This window comes from Tursiops truncatus, chromosome 14, assembly GCF_011762595.2.
Source record: "Tursiops truncatus isolate mTurTru1 chromosome 14, mTurTru1.mat.Y, whole genome shotgun sequence".
NCBI classification, from domain to species: Eukaryota; Metazoa; Chordata; class Mammalia; order Artiodactyla; family Delphinidae; genus Tursiops; species Tursiops truncatus.
In genome coordinates, this window is record NC_047047.1 from 29,227,520 (window position 1) to 29,254,558 (window position 27,039).

Here is a 27,039-nt window from a genome sequence, read left to right on the forward strand (position 1 = left end):
ATGGTTTCGAGATCTTCATGGAGGCTTCCTCCTGATTATTAAGTCAATCTCCAGTGCCTCTCCCCTACCTGGAGGATGGAGGGTAGGATTGAGAGTTCCAAGCTTCTAGGGCATTCCCTGATGGTCCAGTGATTAGGAATCCTCGCTCTCACTGCTGATGGCCCAGGTTCGATCCCTGGTCGGGGAACTAAAATCCCACGAGTCACGCAGTGTGGCCAAAGAAGAAACAGTTCCAAGCTTCCAATCTGGTGACCAGCCCCCTTACTGAAGCTAACCAGGACCCACCAAGAGTCACCTCATTAGAACAGAAGATGCTCCTATCACCCAGGAAATTCCGAGGAATTTAGGAGTTCTGTGTCAGGAACTGGGGGCAGAGACCAAATGTATGTTTCTTATTGTGTCACTGGGAGGTAGTTATTAGACTTTCTGTTAGATTGGGTTATGTTACGCTTTAATAAAGAAACATATATATTATTATATCACACAGTTTTCTAAAAAACTTTTTGATATCTGTATTTCAGTGTAATTTCTTTGCTTTGTAATCTTATGTGTGTTTTTTGTTGTTGTTGTTTTGTTTTTTGCTGTACGCGGGCCTCCCACTGTTGTGGCCTCTCCCATTGCGGAGCACAGGCTCCAGCCGCACAGGCCCAGCGGCCATGGCTCACGGGCCCAGCAGCTCCGCGGCACGTGGGATCTTCCCAGACCGGGGCACGAACCCGTGTCGCCTGCATCGGCAGGCAGACTCTCAACCACTGCGCCACCAGGGAAGCCCTGATCTGTACATTTTAAATGGTTCAAATGGTAAATTTTATGTTATGTATAGTTTACCACGATTAAAAAATACATAAGGGCTTCTTTATTTCTTGATAGCATGGTAATCCTATGATTAATTTTTCTGAGGAATATTTATTTATTTTTATACATGAAAAAATTCTGAGATAAGAAATATACCAGGGGCCCGTTATACATTATTTTGGCATGCCTGTCTCGGCCACCAGATGGGGAACTTCTTGACAAGGGCTGCCCTGCTCCTTGGGGCCCCTCAGTTAGCTCTTCCAGAGGTGTAGTAAATGCATTCAGCGCCTAATGGGCGAAGTCAACAGAGAGGGAGAGTTAGGCTTGAGGATGACTAATCAAAGGTGCCCCAATTCCTACCTGTGCCTCTTCCTAGATGTACAATAACCTGAGGCAAAGTAACCTTCCTAGGCCCTGGCTTCCCATCCATAAATTGATCTACATCATCGGATTAATTTCCATCATGAACCTACAGCCTAGCTTTTAGCATAGTGCCTGTCACACGTTAGGCACTCAACAGTTTTGTTCCTGTTACCTGCGAGAGCAAAAGAAAGCCCTGGGCAACTCCAGGCTGGCGCGGGAGTGCACAGGGAGGGGCCGGTGGCTACGTTCCAAGCTCCGGTACTAGCGCTGCGTCCCCGCGCCTCAGGACCGTCCCGCCTCCCCGTGGTTGCATTGCCGACCGGCCCCCTCTTTGCATCCTCGGGAGCCCGGCGGTCCGCGGGCGCGCGCCGGTCTGGGCAGCAGCGGTTGGCCCTCCGCGCCGGCGGGCGGCGCTAGTCCGGACCCGGCTGGGGGCGGTGCTCGGGCCGGGCTGCTCTCGGCGGCGGCGCACGACCGTCCGCGGGGCGGGGACGCGGCGGCGGTGGCGGAGACTCCGTGTTGCCGGAGCCCGAGCGCGCAGGCCCGTCCCGGCGGGCTGGCGGGCAGCCGGGGCGGGGGCGCCATGTGGTTCATGTATGTGCTGAGCTGGCTGTCGCTTTTCATCCAGGTGGCCTTCATCACGCTGGCCGTCGGTGAGAGTGCGCGACCCCGGGCCGCGCGGGCTCCAGCTCCGGCATCTGTGCTCGCCGGGGGTCGCATCACGAGGGCGCCGGAGAGAGCCGGGAGACCCCCGCCCGTTCCTTCCGGCCTTCGCATCCCCCTTCCTGCCCCGCCTGGTCCTGCCCCTCCTCCTGACCCCAGTAGCCTAGCCTGACCTCGGGTCCTTCCAGGAGTCACAGAGTCCGCCCCAGCGGTGCCCAGGGGAGGCTGACTCAAGTGCCCCTTGCCCGCGCATGGCCAACCGCTGCCGCGCCCTCCGTCGCGGGGCCGGCCGCACCGAACTTTTCCCAGACACCTACCTCCGCCCTTTCGCCTCGGGCCCTTGGTGCTTCCGACTCTGACTTTGACGGCCTTTCCCTTTTTGGCTAGTTCCTACTCTTGATCTCAGCTGAGACTTCACCTCCTCCGGGAAGCACTCCTTATGGGGTTTGACTTGTCCTACTGGGATCGTCTGACTCCCCTTCCCACTCAGCACCCCCGCACCCCCGCAAAGCTGGTCAGGGAAGGGACCTCGTCTGTCTCGTGCCGTACTCAGCTCTCAGCCCAGCAGCTGGCGCATACTAAATGCCAGCGAATATTTACTGAATGAGCGAAAGAAATTCCCTTTTATGGGCCAGAGGTTAGGTTTGTGCGGAGGCATCAGATACAGGTTTCCATTCACTTTTATGAAATCTCTCCTTAGTTGCCCTGACAGAGTTTTACTTCCGACTTGGGAGGGTAACACACGGATTGTTTGGTTTGTTTCTTACCTAACGGAATCATGAAAGGTTGAGTGGAATCCAGCTGCAGAGAGAGGGGTGATCAGCATGGTGGGAGTGACACTGGCTAATGTTCTCCCTGCTTGCTTCCCCCCTGCCAGCGGCCGGACTCTATTACCTGGCAGAATTGATAGAAGAATACACAGTGGCCACCAGCAGGATCATAAAATACATGATCTGGGTAAGTGGCAGTTTTCCCCAGGATCCCCCTCACTCTTGCCCTGCCTCAGAAGGAGGAAGTGGGGAAAGTTTGGCCTGGGTGATGAGACCTGTGTCCTTGCTGTTTCCGGAGGGTACCACCCCCTACCTCCCTGCCCTGTACCTTGTCCCCCTGGGTCTGCTCTCCTGGGCCTATGTCTCCCCTGGCCTCCTTCCCCAAGTGGCATTGCTTCACCGCGGGCCTCGTTCTTGGCTCCTTAAGGCGAGAGCTGAGTGCCCACTCTCTGTTGACAGGGCTGTGGCTTTGCCTTTGTTTGACCACCTTCAGGGGTCTTAGCCCCTTGCTCTGCTTACAGCATTTAGAACTGAGAGGAACCTTAAGGACAGTTTTGAGTACTTGTTCTTTGCCCTCTTTCTAACTGGATCAAGTGACTTGGTCTAAGAGGGAGACACCTTCCCTGCCCCAGGCCCTGCCCAGCTCAGGGCTCGTGGAAGGCTTCTCTTCCTGAAGACACAATCCTTGCCGTTGATGTCCAAGCCACAGGAGTGACTGCTGGTGGATAGATTTCTGCAGCTGCAGGAAAGGCTGGGGAGGGTCTGGGGGCACGTTTGGACAGGACGAGCCCAGTGCCTCTCAAGTCACCTGCTGTCAAAAGCCACTTCCACTTTGGGCATGGCCTGGGGTAGGGAGTTAGTGGTGGAGACAAGACCATAGCTCTCAGCTCTGGGTTCAGAGGCCCAGTTCATGAGTGTTGGTACAGGAATTAGACCTTCATTCAACCAACTGCCTGCCTTTTGTTGAGCACTGACAGCTATAAGTCCTTCAGAACAATGTTTTTCAAACTGCAGGAAGGATTCATTATTGGGTTGTGCAATCAATTCAGTAGATCATTATCAGCATTAAAAAAAAAAAAAAGGAGGGCTTCCCTGGTGGCGCAGTGGTTGGGAGTCTGCCTGCCGATGCAGGGGACATAGGTTCGTGCCCCGGTCCGGGAAGATCCCACATGCCGTGGAGCGGCTGGGCCCGTGAGCCATGGCCGCTGAGCCTGCGCGTCCGGAGCCTGTGCTCCACAACAGGAGAGGCCACAACAGTGAGAGGCCCGCGTACCACAAAAAAAAAAAGGAATGGGAAAGACTAGAATTGAAATCTGAACTTTGATCATGTATATGTACATGTGTTGGGGTCACAGTGTAAACAATTTTTCTTACTGTGGGTTGCTGTCAAACAAACTTTGAGATTGAAAAGTGCTGCCCTTTGGGAGCTGAGAGACTAGCTGGGGAGGTCAGAACTGTGGCTGTGAAACAAGGAGAGACTGAAACATGAACAGAGTGTTGCCCTGAGTAGGCTGGGGGTTAGTGAGTCCAGAAAGGCTGCCTGGAAGAAGCTCCCCGCACTGTGTGCCTCTGGTTGTTTTCAGTTCTCCACAGCTGTGCTGATTGGCCTCTACGTTTTTGAGCGCTTCCCCACCTACATGATTGGTGTGGGCCTCTTCACCAACCTTGTCTACTTTGGCCTCCTCCAGACCTTCCCCTTCATCATGCTGACCTCGCCTAACTTCATCCTGTCGTGCGGTGAGAGGGGACATAGTTGGGGAGGCAACTGAGTTGGTTGGACGTGCCCAGCTCAGTCTAGGGCACTGAAGGGGATATAAAGAAAAGAGGCAAACCGCTGAGGTCCTCCAGGAGACCAGGCTGATTGGAGGCTGGGGTTCTCACACATGAGGAGCCTAGGGCCCGCATTGGCTCTAATGACTAGAATTTGGGGGGCTGGGATACTCAGAAAGGGAGGGCTTTCCTAGGGAGGTAAGTTTGACAAAGGGTTTGAGAAGGGAAAAGAGGTGGGTTGGCTGAGCAGTTATAGCCCCTAAGAAACCACTTGGCCAGGAAAAGCCCAAAGCCTTTCCCTGGCCTGCAGGCAGCTCCCCATCCAGTCCTCTGGCCCAAAGTCGTGATTAAGACGAGCCTCCTGGGGCTCTGGGGGTCCCTGCAGACAGCTGCCTTGGGGTTGACAGACCCAGTTTGGAGGACCGTGGCCTTCCTGCCTTTGCTCTGCCACCAGTTTCTGACCCCAGGGAGTCATTTCCCCTCTCTGGCCTTAGCTTCTCCATCTGTTCAGTGATGTTTAGGAGACTCATTTGGCACATAGATGCTATAGTTATTCTCGGAAAAGGTTCTAGACAGTATCTGGTTACTGGGATTGCCTTTTCTCCCTTTAGTCATTACTGGTCATCGTAGCCTTTGGTCAAGATATCAGATTGATTGGGGTTTCTTAGAGCTGCTTTTCTGTTTCTGTGAGAGAATCTGGAAAGAGACTGTTACTCACAAGGAGGGCACAGTGTTAAAGCCAGGACTGAGTGCCTTGGTGTGATTCCACCAAAGGATTTGTTCTGCGGGGATTGGTATGAGGATCCTTCCCTGGAGACCAGGCTCCTCTTGCGTCTTCCCAGGGGGGAGGGTGCTCCCCAATCCCCCCACCCCTTGGGGAGCTCCCTTGGCTTCCCTTTGTCACTCCCCTGACTTGCCCTCAAGGTGCCTGGGAGAGTTTTTCTGAAGATCTGTGGGTGTCAGGTACCATCCTATCTTCCAGTATGCCCTCGCCCTAGAGCGCGGCTAGGAGCGGCAGAGCTGTGGTTGTCTGCCTTAGAAGGGGAGAGGCAAGAGAAGAGAAAAGAGGAAAGATTCGTGGCAGTTGGCTGTGAGGTGTATGTGAGGGGTGTTGGGTGTGAGGGGATGCCTTGTTCTGGTGCCTGCCCTTCACCTCACCGTGGGAACCGGCAGGAATGCCTGTCTCGGAGCAGCGAGTCCCCGGGATCTCTCTCTGAATTTGGCTGCATGCTAAGGAGGTGGTGGGATCCAGAACATACCAGTTCACACCAGTGAACCTTATCCTGAGGACGGACCCCTCCCCGAGAATTTTGAGGAACCCTAAGATTGCACTGCAAACCGTCTAGCAAACTGTGCCCTTTCATTCCTGAGGAGTGAGAGCCTCCTCCCTGCTGCCCCGACTGGAGTGGACTCCTTGGGAGCGTGTGCTCTGCACGCCCGTGACACCCTTCCACACAGCCCTGCGGAGCTCTCTTCAGGACTCATGGCTGCTAAAGACCAGGTCAACTGGCACCATGCTTTGGAGTGTGTAGCGCTGGAGTCTCATTCTTATAATATTCAAAGAGTGTTTTACCTACTTCTAATTGGATTCATGAGTGCCCTCTGCAGCGGGCAGGTGGGGTGGGGGCTAGTTCTTCCGTTCTCACAGACGGGAAACTGGGTTCTGGAGAGTAGTGCGCTTGGCACGGAGCCATGCTCTGAGCTGGGTGTGAGGTCAGGACTAAGCGTCGGCTTCCAACCTCCGGGGCCTTGTGAAGGTTGAAAGTCTGCTTTATGTTATCCACCCCAGAATAAATGACTCTTCATTCCCTCAACAGGGCTAGTGGTGGTGAATCATTACCTAGCATTTCAGTTTTTTGCAGAGGAATATTATCCCTTCTCAGAGGTAAGAAGTATTCAGTACGTCATCAAACTACTAACCGGGACAGAGCGAATAAAAGGGACTTGCGTGATTTCTTTGTGAACTTGACTATGATTTGAAACTGAGTTTATTCAGGGATGATACATTTTTTAAAAAAATGGTATAGGTGATTTTAGAAAGCAGTGAGGATGAGAAGCAGGGACCCCTTTGGCTGCGGTGGGGAGGACACTGCTGTCTCCCAGTGAGTCCTTTGGGGATGCCAGCATCCCAGCCTAGCATCCTAAGGTCGTGAAGGGGCGGTGGGGTGGCCTGGTCTGACGCAGACCTCACAGGGCAGGGGTGGGCCACAACCCTGAACCCTGCTACTCCAGTTTGAACCCCTGGGGAAGAACAAGGTCGCTTCTCTAGGGAACATGGGTCATTCATGGTTTTGCCCTCCATCTGCCTCCTTTGGTTCAGAGGAGTTGCTTGTCCTAGTGACCACGATTTGGGGATTGTGGCCACACAGTCATCTTTGGTCTCCACCTTTCCCCACTGAATTTTCTCCATGTCTGGGGGTGTCCTGTCTCTGCTTCCCGGGCCCTGGTCCCCTTCAGAGATCAAGTGTGGGGTACGCTTGACCGCCTCTCTAAGATACATGGTGAGCACACCTGGCCCAGCCTTGGCATCTCCAGGGGTCCCCTCATCTCAGTGTCTCTGTTGCCAGGTCCTGGCCTATTTCACTTTCTGTCTGTGGATAATCCCGTTTGCGTTCTTTGTGTCACTGTCGGCTGGGGAGAACGTCCTGCCCTCCACCATGCAGCCTGGAGGTGAGAAGGGGTTTGTAAGGTGGGAGGCATGGTGGGAGGACGCCAGCAAGGCCTGAGTTGCTGGGGGAGCTGGAGCCCGCCCTGTGATGGAGACACTTGGACTCTGGGTGGGCAGAGCTGTGTTCACACACACACACACACACACACACACACACACACACACACACTCTCATCTCCCTGCACACACACACACACACACACACACACACACTCTCATCTCCCTGCACACACACACACACACACACACACACACACACACACACACACTCACACACACACTCATCTCCCTGCCTGTGTCTCCACAGATGACGTGGTCTCCAATTACTTCACCAAAGGCAAGCGGGGCAAACGCTTAGGGATCCTGGTTGTCTTCTCCTTCATCAAAGAGGCCATTCTACCCAGTCGGCAGAAGATGTACTGAACTTCTGCGGAGGGGATGCTGGGGCAAGATCAGGAGAGTCAGGCCCCTGGGCCTCTGCAGTAGGTGGGTGCCGGGAGCTGGAAGGCACCTTCCCCCAGCGCTGGCCCTCCTTCCCTCGACTCCCCCGGAAGCCCCTATCCCCACCGTCCTCAGGAGGCTCAGCTTGGCTCAGATGTGATGCTGCCGGAGGCTGAGACCTCAGAGGGCGCCAGGGAGGATGCGGTGCCTGCTTAGCCAGGAGGCCGTGGCCCACCTGGGTGTGCAGAGCTGAGCTCCTGTGGCCCTCCCGCCCCTTCCTGTGATGGGTCCGGAGTTCTGGCTCAGCCGGGGCAGGCAGGGCAGGGGCCGTGAAGCTGGAGAGCAGACAGTGATAACTGCTATGGGCAGATGGCCATGGGGAGGGGCCGTGGCTTAGCACTTGCAAGAGAAAGTTCTGCTGTTGAACTGTGATTTCTGTCCAAGTGCTGATTCCCGTTTGAATAAAGATTCTAGGTGGCCCTGTTTGCCTTAATACCCTGAAAGTTCATCTTCCTTTCTTCTGCTGACCTTCCGCCTGGACTGGCTTTTCTGCGCCAGGGGCTCCTTTTCTGGGTTTGGGTCTTGCCTTTCCGAAGGGACTGTTCTTGTGGCCCTTAGTGGGAAGGGGACAGAGATGAGGAGCCGAGCCTGGAGTGGGAGGCGGGGGAGTGGGGATGGATGCGGCCTTTCTTAATGCCCTTCTCTCTCCTTGCATCTCTTCTTTCCTCAGGGCTCCGTGACTGTCAGACTGGGGGCGAGAGGGGATGGTGTGGGACGGGGTTAGATTTTTCAGGAGAACATGTACAGTGTCCTATTTATAAGTCTTCGCCTAGGGAAGAGAGCGGTTTCTGGCTGAATTCTATCTCAGGCTCGAGGAGAAACATTAAAAACTGGCTTCTTGGCGGCCTGGGCTACAGCCTGTTTTGTAAGAAACAGGGCTGGTGAGAGAAGCTCTTTGTCACTCTAAGAGCACACAAGGGCTGGCCCTCTCTTCTGAGTGCTCTTGGCTCCTGGGGAGGTGATCAGTCTTCTAAAAAGGCAGGCCAGGTCCTGGGCACAGGCCCGCATTTGTTGACCTTGCGTTCCAACTACAGTGCCTTACAAGTACTCAGCAGTACCTATGCGAATGAAGTCCCCACGAGAGCCATCACCGGACATGTCCTGTACCTCACAGCAAAGCAGACAGGTGCAGAGATGGACTGCACACATGTGGTACCTTTCAGCCACAGGGAAGACCTCTGTGCTTGAAGATCTTACCTCTACGTCCTGCCTCAAGTCCCGCCGTAGCCCTTCATTTCCTTGGGTCTAGCATTCCCGTTCTCTTAAAAATCCCAGCCTTCCCCTTTCCTGGGGAGGAGCAGTACATTTGGGCCTTCTCTCAGTGGCACTGAGATGGCCAGGCCCTTTTGTCCTATGCAGACAAGGGAGGACAAGGTGGAGGACACTGGAGGCCAGTGTCCTGACTGCTGGCCAGCAGCTGGCCTTGCCCTCCGTTGCTGTCCATTTCTTTGTTTCTCACCCCAGTGGTGTGGCTTTGCCCTCCATTCGCTCCACTGCCAGTGTTCTGGGGGCTGCCAGTGGCCGTGTGCTAAGTCCAGCGGACCCTCTTCGTATCTCCTCTTTCTGGATTTGTGCAGCATCGGGCAGGGCTCGTCCCCCCAGCGTCCCAAGCACTTCTGTGGCTGGTTCTCCCTCTCGGGCTGCTCCTTTCCGGGTCCTGTGCAGGCCCCTCCACTCACCCCCCGCGCAGTGGGGTTTCTCAGGGTTCGGTCGTGTGTTCCCTGGAGGAGCCCATCCGTGCTGATGGTTTCAAGGAATTGAGAGCCGACAGCCAGCCCCAGCATCCCTCTCGGTCCTCTGAACCACAGTTCTGCTGCCTTTGGGCACACAGGCAACTCTCATGGCCCAGATGGCACTTGGTGCCACCCTTTGCAACCTGCCTTTTCTGGGTACCTGCCTTGGCCCCAAGATCACTCAGGAGCCCGACCAGAAACCTGCTTTCTCTTTCTGCCCTGACATCCAATCTCTAACGACTGTCAAGTTTACCTTCTTAACATCTCTTGATTTGAGCCACTCCCTCTGTCAGCACCTTTCACCTGGATTATTGTGACAGCCTCCTTCTGCTTCTCTATCCCACAGCCAGAGTTGTCTTTCTAATGCACGGTTGATCTAGTCACTCCCTGGCTTACAACCTTCCACGGCTCCCCCCGTCAGGATAAAGTCCAGACCCCTGAGCATGGCTCGTGAGGCTCGTGGTGTCCCAGCTCTCGCTCGCATCTGGCCTCATCACTTGCCACCTTGCATTCTGATTTTCAGCCTCCTGTATCCAGAGATGCCACTTTAATTCCCTTCTGCTCGCCTGAGTACCTTCTCTGTCAGTTCTCAACTTAGATTTCACTTCCTCCAAGGAACTTTGAATGTCCCCTCTCCCTCCAGCACACCACACAGATCACCCTGGGCTTACTTGCCTGCTTACTGGTTTATCTCCCCATTAGACTGTAAGCTCCTTGAGGGCAGGAATCGTCCTTCAGTTTTTGTATCAACCGTGCCTAGCTTGGCACCTGGCACATAGAAAGTACTCAATAAATGTTTGTTTAATGAATGATTTGTAGTGGTGTGTACAGGGGATAGCAGGGGACCCAGGATAGCTTCCTGGAGAAAGTACAAGTGCTTTCAGTCTCAAACGGAAGCCATAGGTCCTCCCTCCCTTCTCCAGAAAGGCTGCCTGTGCCTCCCTGTGCTGCAGAAACCCCAGTGGCAGCTGGGAATGAAGGATGGCAGCCCATAGTGGCAGGGAAGCCAATGGCAGGGTGACACATTAGCTCTCTTCCTCCCTGTTCTGGAGATGCAGAGTGAGGCTTAGAACCTGCAGCAGGAAGGACTTAATAGGAACAAGAGGCAGAATTTCCCAGTGGTCCGTCATCCTGGAATCCTTGTCCCTGGTGAGCTGTTGGGTGTGAGGAAGGGAAATGGGGACACCAAGGTGTCACTTTTACAATGGTAAGGCCCAGGATAGAGGAGGATCCCCACTCTGAGCCTTGGGCTACTGCCCTAACTTGGATCTCCTGGGGGGTCCAAGAGATTCCTTTGTGGAGAGAAGGGAGACCTGGGAGCTGGGTTTTGTCGGGGAGGGGGCTCCAATCCTTGAGCTTGGGGGTGGGCAGCCTGTGGGCACTCCCCTTCCTCCCCATCCATACAGAATCACCACACCTCAGCCTTCACTGGGCAGCCTCCAGTCGGGAGGCTACCAAAATAAGTTTAAGTGGGGGGTGGTTTGGGGGAGGGCAGAGTGGGGAGCCCTTGATGGGCTCGCACGGCTGCCAGGAAGCCTTCGTCAAACGTCTCTCGCAGGTTCATGCTCAGAGTGTCGGTCCAGAAGGTGCCATCGCCCAGGCGCCGCTTCCGGGGCACCTCTCTTATGGTGACAGAACAGAAGCCCTGGGGTACCTTCATCCTGCACGGCTGCAGCGACGGGTACAGCTCACGGATTATCACCTCTAAAGGCAGCCGGGGCACAGGCGCCACCTGGTTGCCGGCCACCGTGCGCAGGAGCGCACCGCCGTGCCCGTCGGACCTCACCTCGAGGAAGCAGCGGAAGTCGTGCTCCGGCCTGGGGTCGGGATGCACGCCCAGGCGGGTGCCCTGCGGGTAGCCAATCTGGGCGGCGGGGGACCTGACAGGGCTGTTGCTGAGATTCCACACCTTGGGCCGCCTGACCATGAGCTGCTTGCAGGTGGGTATAGGCATCACCGAGGGCTGACTGGGCTGCAGTGCCTGCCGCAGGCGCGCCTCTTGGGAGGGGTAGAAGCTCTTGGGAGGCCGCAGTGCCCCGTGCCTGGGGGTCTTGGAGAGCACGGTGGCCTGGGGTGGAGGACGGGGCTCTCCCTGAGTGTCGCGGCTGGGGGATGGGCCTTGGGGCGGCAGCTTGCGTTGGAGCCACTTCTTGAAAGCAGCTTCTCTCAGAATTTGGTGCTCTTTCTGCAACATCAGAAGGCACAAGGTAGTTCTGGAGGGCTACCCCCCGTGTGCTTCTGTGGAAGGGGGCCCTGTGGCTGCAGCCCTGGAAACCTCAGGTTCCTGACTGAGTAGATACCTTCCTGCCTCCGGGGAGCCCGGAGTCTGATGAGAGAAACCCCTGCCTGTGGGAGCCCTTGTTCTGTTGGGGAGACAGCCACTGCCTGGAGGGGGCCCCTGGGCTCATGGGACAGACAGAGCCTTTCCCATAGGCGAGACCTCCAATCTGATGGAGACACAGCCTCTGCCCTAGGTGAGGTCTCCAACTTGAGGGGGGAGACACAGTCCCTGCCCTATGGAAAAACTTGAGTCTTAATGGGGGAGACCAGCCTCCACCCCCACTAAAGGAGTTCCCAGTCTGATGGTGGAGACATGCCTGCCCTAAGAGAGTCTCTGGGTTGATGGGGAAAAAGGCAAATGAGTGATGTAGGGTTATCCTTGACCCTGGAAGGAGAAAGCAGAAAAGTTTGGAAGGCTAGGAACTGGATGGAGCTAATCTGGGCAGGCTTCTTGGAAGTGGTGGGCCTTGAGTGGTCAGTGTAGGGAGAGAGACAGTTTTGGCTGGCTCTCCAGGCTAGGGGGTGATGCTCTCTGTCCTTGCCTCCTCTAGAGCTGAACCTTCAACTCGTCACAGAACCGATCCCTTCCCCCCTCCCCATCTCAGTGTCTCACTTGCCAGACTGTTGCTAAGCAGTCAGGTGGTTTGGAGATTGACCCAGCTTCAGATGTAGGCTCTGATTAGGCTAAGCCAATCATAGTAATTCCATCAGCCTCGCCCCAGACCTAAGTCAGTCAACACATGGCTTTCTTTTAGCTCTAGGGATTGGAACAAGAATGGACACATGGTCCAGTTGAGGCCAATAAGAGATAAGGGGAGATCTTCAAGGGGCTTCTGGGAAATCTTAGAGCCACGGGAACAGATGGGCTTTGCCTCCTCTGGATACATACATGACTGTGAAGGCTGGGTGACACTGACAACGGAGGGTAGGACAGGGCAGTTTGGCGAGCAATGCAGCTGGAACAGAGCTGGAGTACCGGGTTTTGCCAGCCCCGAAGCCCTCCCAACTCCCGGATCCACTTAGGAGTCCCAGCATCTTCTTTTGGGGTTTTCTGGTTCTTACATCCTGTGTCGTTATACCTGCTTAAAATCCTTTATTCTCCTTGTCTGTCCCAGCTGAGGTCTGACATTGATCTGGGCCCCTGCCGGGTCTCTAGCTTGTCAGTTTTCAGCTCACATCTGATCCCCTGGCTGTACTGAATTTGCACTTCTTGACAAACTCCACGCTCTCATGTGCCCCTATGCCCCTCCGCAGGGCTCTCTGTTCCTTCTACCAGGTTAGTCCTTTCCTGATTCTTCATGTGGCCAACTGCTGCCCACCTTTAAAGCGTCCACTTGAGCATTATCCCTTCGGCACCCTCCTGGAGCCCTCCTCCTCAGAGGAGGGGGTGAGGGAGGCTCCTTCTGGATGGGACCACTTCTAGCCACTCTTCTAACTAACTGTGCATGTGGGCCCCTGCCTCTGCTCACATGCCTGGATGGCCGGTGCCGCTGCCCGTCCTACTGGCCCTACCCCTTACTTGATACTCAGTCAGGTAGTCCTCCTCCATGAGGGCCAGCTGGTTCTTGAGCCTCTTCAGTTTCCCCATCTCATGGGCAAAGTCCTTCTTGTCCTGTTTCCACATGGCATCCTTCAAGAACCTGGTGCCGAGGCCGGGGCGTGTCATTCCCCAGTGACTGAGCTTCGCCCTGGGCAGGGAAGACTGGCTGCTGCTGAGGGCCTGGGTGGGAGTGGGCAGAGCTGCCAGAGGTGAGATGAGCAAGATGACCCATCCCCACTGCCCGAGGCCCCTCTGGCTAAAGCGTCTGATGGATCACCACCCCCCTGCCGAGGAGCTGGGGCCTCACGGCAGTGCTAAACCCCAGGGGTGAGGCCCTGTGGACAGCCCTGGGAATGGCATCTTGGAGAGAGGCGCCCTCTGCAGGCTCATCCCCAGACCCTCCTCTTACATGCTCAGCTCTGGGTGAGGGCCCTGGGGAAGGGTGACAGGCAGGGTTGGTTCTCACAGCCTCACCGGGCACAGATGCGGTGGTTCCATATTTTGCAGTAGTCGATGGGCTTGCAGCCCATGGCATCTTGGGCATGAACATTGGCACCTTTCTGCACCAGGACCTTCACACAGCTCAGCAGGCCCTCGCGGGCTGCCAGGTGCAGGGGTGTGGAGCCGTTGCATGTCTGACTGTGGAGGGCCCCGCCGGGGTGGGGGTGGGAGGAGGGCAGAAAGGAAGGACCAAGGGCATCTGCCTGTCAGATAGGTGAGCCAGCCAGCTTCCAGGCCTGCTCTGCCACCAGTCCACTGGGTGACCCTGGCATGTCCCTTCTCCTCTCTGTACCTCAGTTTCTTCAACTGTAGAAGGAGGGTTTGTACTAAATGAACAGCAAAAGTCTGATTATGGGGTGTGTGCCCGTGAGGAAATGCTAGAAGGAGAGCTGGTTGGCTGGAGCTCAGAGACCACTAACCTCATCTCCTCTTAAACCACTCAGCCCTCCTGCCCCTTCCCCACACCTAGCCATGGCCCACAAGGCCTGCATGGCCGGGGCCCTGCTTCCTCCCCAACTTTGCCCTCTGACCTTGCCCCACTCTCTCCCAGCATGGCCTTTACACCTCTGCCTGGAACACTTGTCCTTGGTTTTGCTAGGCTGGCTCACCTCTCCATTCTCTCCTTAGAGGTAACTGCTCTTCCCAAATAGATCTTCTCCCTGCCCGCTTTACTCACCACCCCACCACCCTGTTTATACCCTTCATAACCACTTACCACACTCTGTCATTTTGTTCATTCATTAGTTTGCTAATTGGCTGTCTGCTCCTGCGCTAGTGTATCAGCTTTACGAGGGCAGGGACCATTGCTGTATGTTCACCATTGTATTCCTCAGCTCTGGCCCAGCGCTTAGCACATTACATGCTGAATAAGTATTTTGAATGAATGCAGTCTCCTATATGCCATCCATGCACTTTCCATGCATTTTCTCAATTATCACAATAGTCTCACGTGATAGGCACTGTCATCCCCCCAAATTTCAGTTGAAGACACTGAGGCAAGAAGTTCCCAAACTCTGCTGCAAATGGGAAATAGCTGGGGATCTTTTGAGCCTTCCAGAGTCCAGGCCACGCCTCAGACCAGTTAAATGACAGCCTTTGGATTGGAACACAGGCATTGGTATTTTTGAAGCTCCCCAGGTGATTCCAGTGTACAGACAGGTTTGGGAACCAGAGCACTGAGGCTTAGGGTTGAGTGACTTGCCTGAGGTTTTTCTGTCTGGTAGCAGGTAGCAAAGCTGGGACACGAACTAGGTCTGTCCTCTCCCAAAATCTCTTAACCACGACACCATGTGGGCTCTCTGACTGTTCATGTGGGAATCAATCCTTGTCACCCCACAGCCCCTCTGCCTGTCCTGCTTGGATCTGCCTGCCTGGAAGTGGGGTTCTTATCTGCCCAGGCTCCAAGCCACTCTCCCCGCATAGGCTGGACTCACGTGTTGAGGGCCGCCCCTTGCTTTATCAGATAGTGAATGCAGGGCAGGGCCGTGGTCTTGTTGTCTCTGCGGATGACAAGGTGTAGAGGTGTCTGGCCATTGTTGGTGGGCAGGTCCGCGGGAAACTCGTACTCCTCTACCAAGACCCGCAGGCATGCAAGCTTGCCGCTCTGGGCTGCAAAGTGGATGGCAGTGAAACCCTGTGGGGGCCAGAGGAGGCGGGAAGAGGCTGAGCAGGACTGGCACCCAGGGCCCACAACCTAACCTAGAGAGCAATTTCTTGGGGTTACCCTCCCCCTCTTCTCTGTGCCCCCGGGGAATCGCACGTACCCCTTTCCCACTCCCGTATGGCTCACCCTTCCTCGCTCCCCCAAGATGACCTTCCAGACGGTCGGAAGGTGAATTAGGACCATCTACCCAGAAAAGGACATCTCCGGATGCTCCACTGTCACTCTTCGCCAGGTAACTACTACGTACGGAGCTCTCTGTGGGGTGGAGACGACTTCGGTCCCCGCCCCTGAGCTCCGAGGCCTTACCTTGTCATCGGCCGGGATTTTCCCCCGGTGCCGATTTAGACAGAACCGCAACCATTCCAGGTTGCCCAACGAGGCCGCGAACAGCTCGTGGTAGCTCCCGATCGCCCTCTGGTCCCACACCTCGGCGAGACTCACGGAGCTAGAGCAGGCGCGGGGAGGAAGGCGGGAGTGAGCCGGGCAGCGGCGGCCTGCGGGGCCCGCGCGGGTCAGGCCCCCACGTGCACGAAGGCCTTTCTGGAGGCCGGGCCAGGGCGCGCTGCGCGGCAGGGCAATGGGGACGCGACCGTCGTCGAAGGCCCCGGGCACCGCTCAGGAGGCGAGCGTGACCCGGCCGACCCCCGCCGCTCCACGCCCGGTCGCTCCGGGAGGCCCGAGCGGTTTCCCGCGCCCCGACGCCCGCACACCCGCTCCCAGGCCCACCTGGGCTGCCGGGCCGCCGAGTCGCCGCACCTGGCTGACACCTTCTCCGCCAGCTGCATGGGGACGACCCCTGAGAGGCGCCGCCGCCTGCGGGGTGCCGCCCGCCCGCCGAGGTTCCAGCTCCCGCTCCGGGGATCGGGCGGGCGCTTTCGGGCGAGGGTCGCGGTGTCGGTCCCGCTCGCCTCCTCGGCCCCGGCGCCGCCCAGCCTGCCACCCCACCCCCGCGGCCCAGTCGTCCTGGAGACCCGACATCGCACACACCCCACACTGAAAGACGCGTACCTCTTGTTTATAAAATTGGTTAAGTGCTGATTGTACCAAACAGAAAGGACAATGAAGATATTAAAAATCAATCCCACCACCCACAGAAATCACGGTCTATTACTCTATGCGTATGCATATTGTATACGTTTTTGTGCCTCTTTTCTTTCAGCGCTAAATTATGAGCCAGCTTCCGTTGTCAGTCCACATCCTAAACGTGTATTATGACGCAACCAGAGCCCAACATCGTGATGGGTGCGCTGTCAATTTCACATGTGCTGCAGAAAACTAAATGGCTCACTTCTGGTTGTTTTCTTGGGATGGATTCCTGGGAGTAGAATTACTAAGTGAAAGGGAATGAACATTTTTTAGCTGTTGATATACGTTTCCAAACTGCCCTCCAGCAAGGTTTTCTATTCCCTTACACTTCCACCTGAAGCGAAACAGGTGCACTGTAAATCAGCCGCGTGACTTTGGTCAAGTAGCCAAGCAATAAGTGTTGCTTGAATCAGTGTTAGTGTTACTGAACCATCCACATTTTCACCCCTTCTCAGGGGAAACAGACCCCAAGCTTATTAGAGGGCTACTGAGGCCCCAGGGTCGACTCTAGGCTTATCTGGCCACACCACCCACTTCTAACGACCTTCTTCCTTCTGCACCGGACTTCCCAGTGTTTGCACTGGGAAGGTCTATGATGGAGGGGAGAGGGTCTTTTATGACCACAGTGACCTGCAAGGAGAGACAAAAATGCAGATTCTCCAACCAGAAGGACCTCTCCCCCTTTCCAGGGAAACCTCCTTTTGTAGCCCACTTGCCTTCCAATCCCAGTGGTCAGAAGGAGTCAGCATCCCTCCTGAGCACTTTGAAAACCAGCAACTCCTACTGGATATTTGCCCCAGGTGGGGCCTTAGCAACTGGCTTCAAAGTAAGATAAAGTGACAGTGCTTTGCAGGGACAGATTTTGAGGATTTCCTGGAAGCTGAGGGATTCTTTGGGCTGTTGCTTTTGGAATATGAGGATCCAAACAATGGCAGCAAGACCTTATGTCTGTGTTAGGGGTCGGAGGGTGTATCTCAGGACCTCTTCAAGTAAACGCTCTTTATCTTCACCTGGGGTATCTTGCGGTCTCTATAGCGGTGGTTGCAACCCTGGCTGTACATTGGAATCACCTGGCGGTGGGGGGGTGCGTATCAATGTGGGGGACTTGTGCCTAGCGATTCAAATTACAAGTTGACCCTAGAACAACGCGGGTTTTAACTGCGCAACGCGGGTTCATTCATACGTGCATATTTTTCAATAGTAAATGCTACATGGTCCCTGGTTGGTTGAATCTGCGGATAAGGAGGAACCGCGTTTATGCAAGGCCAACTCTACGTTAGGTGAGGATTGACCCCCACGTTGTTCAAGGGTCAACTAATTGATCTGGTTTAGAGCCTGAGCAGTTGGCGTTTTGTAAATTTCTCTAGGTGATTGTCACATGCGGCCAGGGTTGAGAAGGACTTTGAGGCATTCCTGCCTCCGTCCTCGTCCTGAGGAGGCCAGAGGCTGCCGATGATCCTGAGGAAAGAAGGTCACAGAGGGAGGCAGGAGGAGATGGGAGGAGAGGATGGCTTTTACCCTAAAGACCCCTTGGCCAGAGCTAGAGCCATGCGGCTGGGCAGACAGTGCCTGATGGAAGCCAGACCACGGGGAGGGCAGATGGCAGAAAGTGCCCAGAGCGGGTGGATTTCCTCTCTGGAAGGGGATGCTGAGGGTATATCTCCTGAACAACTGGTTTGACAGCCTCCAGGCAAGGGTGATGGAAGGCAGAGGGAAGAGGCAAACCCAGAGAGAAGCGGAGGCAGGACCTCAGAGCCTGCCGTCTCCACACCGCGGTCCCGTGCCCAAGGCCCGCCCCTCGTTGCTCCCGAAGCCGCTCCGAGATCCTTCCGAAGCTTAAGCTAGTTTGGATTGTTTCTATCGCTTTTAACTGGAGCCCCACTAGTAAAAACTTCCTGAGGTTAAATTCTCCATAGGAACAAGTTATTGGGACCAGTGGGGTGGTCCCTGGAGGATGCTGTGTGGGCCAGGGCACTGTGGAACCCCAGAGGACATTGGGACCAGTTCCTAAGGGGTGGGTGTGCTTTGGACGCCAGGACTGGTTGGTTTGAGCAGCGGCACACTCACTTGGGCTAGGGCAGGAGGAGGCTGGCACTCTTACTGTGCCTGGCTGGTGCTAGCACATTGTCTGAGAATGGTCGTAGGACGGGGATCTTGGCTGCAAGCACTTGAAGTCCTCGAGTGATGGGTCTGGTTTCTGGCTGTGGTGGTAATGGCATAGGAAACAGGGCTGACTGATTTTGAGGTAGTTTGAGCTGTAGTTGTGGGAGGGAGGAATAATGCTACTTTGATGGGGTAAACACTCCCATCTGCGGTAGAAAGGAAGCTTGGAAGACAGGTCCTAAGAGATAGGAGAGGGAATGCCTGCCTCTTGAGACCAGATTTGGAGAAAGACAGGAATCTGGGTGCCTATTACATTGTGAGCATGGAGGTGGAGTCTGTTCAGGACAGGAACCCCTGAGGAAAGAAGGTCACAGAGTGAGGCCTCTTTCAGATTTGTGTGCCCATTTTCTTATCTGTTCTCCCTAGTAGTCTCAATGAAGGCGTCAAATCTGAATGAATCCTTTGCTTCAGCCTCAGAGCAATTCCAAAGGATCAGCAGAACCATAGCTGGGCTGGTGTTTTCAACCCACCACCGAGTGTCTCAGAGATTGGAGGTTATCATGAAGCTTTCAGTAACAGGGAGATGATTTAATCAGGCTAGCACCTGCGTATCATGCTTAAGTCTAATAACCCCAGAAGGGATCTAAAATGTAATTCTAATGTCTCTTGAACTGCTGAGAGCTAGAGTGAGTTTGTCTCAAATCCCTATGCCCAGCTTCCACTTCTGGAATGGTAGCATGAGGCGCTCTGTTGACCCACTGTCCTACCGTAACTGGTAAAGATTATTTTACAAATCAATTGTAAAAGTCTCTGGAAATTTTCCTAAGGGCATACAGCAAATGAAGAAACTTATTCAAGAAAATCTACTAAATCTCAGCGAGAACAGTGAGAGTCTGTGGCACTTAAGCTACAACCTGCTCCCTCCCTCCTCTCTCCCCATCTCAGAGCAATGCCTGAAGCTCTGATCCAGGTGAGTGTGGCCAAGAAAATGGGGTTCCTTTTCCCCTCAGCTCCCAGTCAAGAGATATGGTATCTCACTGAGAGGAGCAGGCTGCCGGCATCTCACCAATGCCTCCTTTCTCTGCTCCAAGTTGTAGAGGCTAAATTCCTGGTGAGTGTAGCCAAAAGATTGGGGCTCCCTTCCTTCACCCAGCCCTCACCAACAGGGCAGAGGCTTCATTTCAGGCATGGAAGTCTGAGAACACTGATCACCCTTGTCCCAGCTTACATGCTCATGGGGCAGGGGTTCTGTGTTGGGAGAGGCTTACTGGCAACCTAAATGTCCACCGACAGGATCAGAGGCTACCACCAGTGCCCAGAACCCTACTCTCAAAGCCGGATGTCATTCTGAGAGATATGAGCCACTGTCCTTGCCCTCAGCTCCTCAACAGAGACTCAGAGATTATGCCCAGTCAATCCATAAAAACTAAGAGCTCCGAAGCTCTTCCCTAAATCACTGACTTTAGGGAATTCCTTGGCAGTCCAGTGGTTAGGGCTCCATGCTTCCACTGCAGAGGGCACAGGTTCGATCCCTGCTCCGGGAACTAAGATCCCACAAGCCACAAACCCACAAAAAAAAAAAAAAGAAATTCACTGACTTTATTTGGAACAGAGCATGGGGACATTCAAACTTAAGAGTGCTCTGAAAACAATGGAGATTCTGGTGGTAAGCAATTAAAAACAACAAGCTGTAGGCCAGCTAGTTTACCAGAGAGAACCAGGGAAAGAGAAATCTTAGAAGAGCCCTCCTGGGGTCAGAACAAACCTCAAAGAATGGCTTTAAAAACTACCTTCACAAAGGGACCCAAGTTTAATTGAATCGGACCCTAGAGCAATTTATGTCCTAGGGCATTGTTGACAATAGAGCAATAAGCTGACAATTAGTGGAGCCTAAAAGTCGAGTATGATACCAGCAGAGACAGCCAGTTGAACAGAGGACTCAGGGAAAGAGACAGTCTGAGAGAGTCCTGCTAAAACTACTGCCATCCCAGAGTTACCTGCATATATCCAGAGCTGCATCCTCTTAGCAGTCATATCAGAGGCTTCACACTGATGGGGAAAAATACTTCACTAAAATATTCCATCCAAGTCACTAAATGAATAAACAAGAAAACAACAACAAACAAACCTTGGAGAAGGGGGCGGGAAAATCAGTATCCACAGTTGCTACAATATATTACTTAAAAAGTCCAGTTCTCAACAAAAAATTATGAGACATACAAAGAAACAGAAAAAGTATGACCCATAAGCAGGGGAAAAAAAGAAGCATACAACAGAAATTGTCTCTGAAAGGGCACAGATATCAGACTTAACAAACCAAGATTTCAAAACAGTTATTATAAGTATTTTCAAAGAACTAAAGGAAACCATACTAAAAAGAATTAAAAGAAAGTATGACAGTGTCTCATCAAATAAGGAATATCAATAAAGAGAAATTATCTTTTAAAAAAAGAGCCAAATGAAAATTCTGAAATTGAAAAATACAATAACTGAAATGAAAAGTTTACTAGGAATTCTCAAGAGTAGATTTGACCTTGCAGAAAAAAGAATCAGCAAACTTGAAGATAAGTGGATAGAGATTATGCAATTCAAAGAACAGAGATTAAAAAAAAGAGTGAAGGAAAATGAACAGATCCTCAAAAAAAAAAAGAAAAATACATATGGGACATCATTAGGCACACCAACATACACATAGTGGGAGTACCAGGATGAGAAGTGAGAGAAAGGAGCAGAAAAAATACTTGAAGAAGTAATGGTTGAAAAAGATTAATCTACACATTTAAGAAGCTCAACAAACTTAAAGTACAAAAAACACAAAGCGATTCACACCTGGGCAATCATACTAAAAATGCTGAAGACAAGGAGAAAATTTTGAAAACAACAAGAGAAAAGTGATTCACCACATACAAGGGGATCCAAAAAAGATAAGCAATTGACTTGCCATCAGAAATAATGTCATAAGGCAGTGAGATGACATACGCAAATGCTGAAAGAGAAAAACTGTCAACCGAGAATCTTATATCCAGCAAAACTATCTTTAAAAAATGAGGATGAAATAAAAACTTTGCCTACACCCCCCAAAAACAGAAAACAAAAACTGAAAATATTTTGCTAGCAGTCCTGCCTGACAAGAATTACTAATTGAGATTCTTCAGGCTACTAGCAAGTGACCCCATGCCATAATTTGGATCCTTGTAAAACAAAAACAAAACAAACAAAAAACCCAAAGAGCACTGGTAAAGGTAGTTATGTACTTATAAAAAAACAATATAAATGTGTATTTCTTCTCCTTTTTCTCTTAACTGATTTTAAAAGAAATTGTATAAAACAATATACATATAATTGTATTGTTGGGCCTATAACATATAGAAACATATTTCACAATAACAACTACATCTACAAAGGAGGTAGATGGGAGCAAAGCTGTATGGAGTAAGAAAATAAGTAAGTAAGATTTTAAATATTTATTTATTTACTTTTTAAATTTTGGCTGCGCCAGGTCTTCGTTACGGCATGTGGGATCTTTTTTAATGGCGGCATGCAGACATCTTAGTTGCGGCATGCAAACTCTTAGTTGCGCATGCATGTGGGATCTAGTTCCCCGACAAGGGATCAAACCCGGGCCTACTGCATTGGGAGTGCGAAGTCTTACCCACTGGACCACCAGGGAAGTCCCAGAAAGTACAATTTTAACTTAAATCCACAGGAACAAATGAAGAGAACCAGAAATTGTAAATTAGAAAGTTAGTATAACAAAATCTATAAATATATACTGTTCTCAGCTTCTTTAAAGGATGTAAAATTACATAAAGCAATAGTAACAATGCATATGTAATATATACAGATTGTAATATGAATAATAATATTACAAAAAAGTGGAAGAGAAAATAGAGATATACAGGACATATAGGACTCGTTAAGATCAGTATCTCCTTGGAATTAAGTTAATGTAAGTCTAAAATATATTCTGCTAAGGTGAGATTGTATATGGTAAGCCCTAGAGGAAACACTAAGAAAATAAATAAAAAACAAGAGTTTAACTCATCATTAACAGAATTAAAATGTTAAACTACAAAAGATTCACTTAATGTAAAAGAAAGCATTAAAGGAAGAATAGGGGAACAATAACAACAAAAAAGACACATATAGAAAATGAAAAGTAAAATGGCAGATGTACATCCTACCCTATCAGAAATAATAGTCAATATGAATGGATTTAACAATCCAATCAAAAGACAGAAATGGTCAAGCTGAATAAAAATCAAGATCTGACTATATGCCTTCTACATGAAATATACTTTGGGTTCAAAGACACAAATAGGTTGAAAGTAAAAGGATAAAAGGAAAGAAAAAGTTATATTTTGCAAACAGCAGCCATAAGAAAGCTGGAGCGGTTATACTAGTATCAGACAAAAAAGACCTTAACACAAAAAACTGTTACTAGAGCTAAAGAGGGACAATTCATAATGATAACAGGGTTAATCCATCAGAAAGATATTGCAAGTATACAGATATGCAATTAACAACACAGCCCTCAAAATAGGAAGCAACAACTGACAGAATTGAAAGAAGAAATATACAACTTAACAATAATAGTTGGAAACTTCAACACCCCACTTTCAACAATGGATAGAACAAGGAGACAGAGTACAACAAGGAACTAGAAGACTTGACAAAACTATAAATAAATGACTTAACAGACATCTATAGCACTCTTCACCCAAAAATAGCAGAATACACATTCTTCTCAAGTGTACATGGAACATTCTACAAAATAGACAACATATTAGCCTATTAAAAAAGCCTCAATAAACTTGAATAAATGTAAATCGTACAATTGTGTGTTCTCTGACCACACTGGAATGAAATTAGAACTCAATAACAGAAAGAAACTTGGGAAATTCACAAATCTATGAAAATTAAGAAACACACTTCCAAATAACAAATGAGTCAAAGAATAAATCACAAGGGAAATTACTTTGAGATGAATAAAAACAAAAGCACAGCATACCAAAACTTATTGGGTGCAGCTAAAGCAGTGCTAAGCAGACTATTTATAGCTGTCAATGCCTATGTTAAAAAAGAAGAATGATCTCAAATGAATAATCTAAAATTCCACCTTAACAATGTAAAAAGAAGAGCAAAGCAAAGCAAGTAGAAGGAAAGAAAGATTAGAGTAGAAATTAATGAAATAGAGAATCGAAAACAGTAGATAAAAGCAACAAAACTAAAAGATGATTCTTTGAAACGATCAAGAAGACTGGCAAATCTTTAGCTAGACTGACCAAGAGAAAAAGAAGAATTAAATTCCTAAAACAGGAATTAAAGAGGGGACATTATTACAGACCTAACAGAAACAAAAAGGATTACAAGGGAGTACTATGATCAATCATTTTCCAACAATTTATATAGCTAAGATGAAATGGACAAATTCTTCTTTTAAAACAAATTTTTTTTAATTAAAAAAAATTTTTTTGGCCGCACTGTGCAGCTTGTGGGATCTTAGTTCCCCGACCAGGGATTGAATCCAGGCCTTGGCAGTGAGAACATGGAGTCCTCACCACTGGACCCCCAGGGAATTCCCTGAAGTGGACAAATTCTTAGGACAAAAAGTACCAAAATGGACTCAGGATGAATTACAAAATATGAGTAGAACTATAACAAGTAAAGAGGTTGTTAGTAATAATAAACTTTAAAAAACCTACCCACAAAGAAAATCCCAGGTTTAGACATTTGATGAATCTACCAAACATTTAAAGAAGAATTATTACCAATTACTTACAAACTCTTCCAAAAGTAAAAACTAAAAGATCAAACAATTTCAACTCATTCTGTAAGGCTAGTATTATCCTTATACCAAAATCAGACCAAACATCACAAGAAAAAAAAAATCCTACAGGCCAATAGCTCTTGTGAATAAAAATGCAAAAATTCTCAACAAAACACTACCAAACGGAATCTAGTAACATATAAAAAAGATTGTACACCATGACAAAGTGGAATTTATCCCAGCCAATGCAATATTGGCTTAACATCTGAAAATCAATTAACGTAATATACCATATCAATAGAATAAAAGACAAAACCCATGATCATCTCAACAGACACAGAAAGAGTGTTTAACAAAATTCCACACCTATTCTAGATAAAGCACTCAACAAACTTGGAATAGAAAGAAATTCCTCAACTTGATAAAGAGTGTCTGTGTAAAATCCACAGGTAACCTCATAATAGTGAAAGATTGATTTCTTGTTAAGATCAGGAACAAGACAATAATGTCCACTCTTGCCACTTCTATTCAACATTGTATTGAAGGTTATAGCCAGGGAAATGAGGCAAGGAAATGAAATAAAAGGCATTCACATTCAAAAGCAAGAAGTAAAACTATCTCTACAGATGATATGATCTTGTATATTGAAAATCTTAAGGAACCTGGTACTGGCAAAAGGATAGACATACAGATCCATGGGATAGATCTGGAATCCAGGGGGAAAAAAACCTCACATTAATGGTCAATCAAGTTATTTATTTATTTATTTATTTTTGCCTGAGTTGGGTCTTCGTTGCTGCGCGTGGGCTTTTCTCTGCGAAAGGGGGCTACTCTTTGTTGCCGTGTGCGGGCTTCTCATTGAGGTGGCTTCTCTTGTTGCAGAGCATGGGCTCTAGGCGCGCGGGCTTCAGTAGTTATGGCACGCAGGCTTAGTAGTTGTGGCTCGCGGGCTCTAGAGCACAGGCTCAGTAGTTGTGGCGCACGGGCTTAGTTGGTCTGTGGCATGTGGCATCTTCCCGGACCAGGTATCAAACCCGTGTCCCCTGCCACCAGGGAAGCCCCTGGTCAATTGAGTTTTTATGAAAGTGCCAAGATAATTCAATGGGGGCAAGAATAGTCTTTTCAACAAATGGTGCTGGGACAACTGAATATCCACACGTAAAAGAGTGAAGCTGGACCTCACTTCGTATCATAACAAAAATTAACTCAAAATGAAGGAAGATCTAAATGTGAGAGCTAAAACCATAGAACTCTTAGAAAAAAAACATAAGTGCAAAGCTTTGTGACCTTGGAGTAGGCAATGGGTTCTTAGATATGACATTGAAAGAAACAAACAAACTGGACATTATTGAATTAAAATCCTTTGTGCTTCAAAAGATACTATCAAAAAAGTGAAAGGACAACCTACAGAATGAGAGAAAATATTTACAAATTACTGATTAAGGACTTGTGTCTAGAAAATATAAAAAACTCTTACATTCAACAATAAAAAAGACAATCTAATTTTAAAATGGGCAAGGGATCTGAACAGACATTTCTCCAAAGAAAATATACAAATGGCCAATAAGCACATGAAAAGATAATATGCTCAGTATCATTTGTCATCAGGGAAATGCAAATCAAAACCAAAAATGAGATATCATTTCACACCCCCTAGATAGCTATTAATCAGAAAGACACAATAGGGCTTCCCTGGTGGCGCAGTGGTTGAGAGTCCGCCTGCCAATGCAGGGGACATGGGTTCGTGCCCTGGGTCGGGAGGGTCCCACATGCCGCAGAGCGGCTGGGCCCGTGAGCCATGGCCGCTGAGCCTGCGCGTCCAGAGCCTGTACTCCGCAACGGGAGAGGCCACAACAGTGAGAGGCCCGCGTACCGCTAAAAAAAAAAAAAAAAAAAAGACACAATAACTGTACAGTTACATGCAAAAAAATCAAACTGGACTCACACCATATAAAAAAATAAACTCAAAATGGGTTAAAGACTTAAATGTAAGACCTGAAACCATGAAACTCCTAGAGAAAACAGGCAGTATGCTCTCTGCTGTCGGTTTTAGCAACATTCTACTCAGGCAAGGGACACAAAAGCAAAAATAAACAAATTGGGTCTACATCAAACTAAAAAGATTAACACAGCGAAGGAAACTATTAACAAAATGAAAAGACTGCCTTGAATGGAAGAAGATATTTGCAAATGATAAATCTGATAAGGAGTTAATATCCAAAATACACAAAGAGGGACTTCCCTGGTGGTCCAGTGGTTAAGAATCTGCCTTCCAATGCAGGGGACGCGGGTTCGATCCCTGGTTGGAGAACTAAGATCCCACATGCCACAACTAGAGGGCCTGCGCGGCGCAATGAAGACCCACTGCAGCCAAAAAAAAGCCCCGAAAATCAAAAACAAAAACAAAATACACAAAGAACTCATTCAACTCAACATCAAAAAAACAAACAACCCAATTGAAAAATGGGCTGAATAGCTGAATAGACATTTTCCCCTGATTAAAAAATGGTAGAGGACCTGAACAGATATTTTTCCAGAGTACAGATGGCCAAGAGATACATGAAAAGATGTTCACATCACTAATTATCAGGGAAATGCAAATCAAAACCACAATGAGATATCACCTCACACCTGTCAGAATGGCTAATTTCAAAAAGACAACAAATAACAAGTATTGGCAAGGAGATGGAGAAAAAGGAACCCTCGTGTGCTGTTGGTGGGAATGTAAATTGGTGCAGTCATTATGGAAAACAGTACAGAGATTCCTCAGGACATTAAAAATAGAACTACCAGGGCTTCCCTGGTGGCGCAGTGGTTGAGAATCTGCCTGCTA

At 50.1% G+C, this 27,039-nt stretch overlaps 2 protein-coding genes and 1 long non-coding RNA gene across 5 annotated transcripts; 1 reads left to right on the plus strand and 2 right to left on the minus strand.

The window, feature by feature from the left end:
• Positions 1-852: 852 nt before the first annotated feature.
• On the minus strand, positions 853-1,644 carry LOC141276319 (uncharacterized). Its single transcript, XR_012325651.1, has 2 exons — positions 1,331-1,644; positions 853-1,083 (listed from the first exon to the last, which is right to left on the minus strand). It is a non-coding gene; the product is annotated as an uncharacterized lncRNA (long non-coding RNA).
• TEX261 (testis expressed 261) lies at positions 1,626-10,072 on the plus strand. Of its 3 annotated transcripts, none has more exons than XR_002177898.3 (7): positions 1,626-1,811; positions 2,699-2,778; positions 4,175-4,328; positions 6,179-6,246; positions 6,929-7,031; positions 7,337-7,515; positions 8,201-10,072. XR_002177898.3 is itself a non-coding variant. In XM_004313394.4 (6 exons), the coding sequence occupies exons 1-6, from the start codon at positions 1,742-1,744 to the stop codon at positions 7,450-7,452; spliced, it is 591 nt and encodes a 196-aa protein (XP_004313442.2). In that variant the 5' UTR covers positions 1,626-1,741; the 3' UTR covers positions 7,453-7,963. The 3 variants fall into 3 exon arrangements, 1 of the variants encoding a protein (XP_004313442.2); XR_002177899.3 differs by having other exon boundaries at positions 8,565-10,072; XM_004313394.4 differs by lacking the exon at positions 8,201-10,072 and having other exon boundaries at positions 7,337-7,963.
• Positions 10,073-10,728: 656 nt separating this feature from the next.
• Positions 10,729-16,092, minus strand: ANKRD53 (ankyrin repeat domain 53). The gene is made up of 6 exons (XM_073791761.1): positions 15,974-16,092; positions 15,554-15,692; positions 15,018-15,217; positions 13,558-13,722; positions 13,063-13,183; positions 10,729-11,448 (listed from the first exon to the last, which is right to left on the minus strand). Exons 1-6 carry the CDS (start codon positions 16,030-16,032, stop codon positions 10,729-10,731), a joined length of 1,404 nt encoding a protein of 467 aa, XP_073647862.1. The 5' UTR covers positions 16,033-16,092.
• Between the last annotated feature and the right edge of the window lie 10,947 nt (positions 16,093-27,039).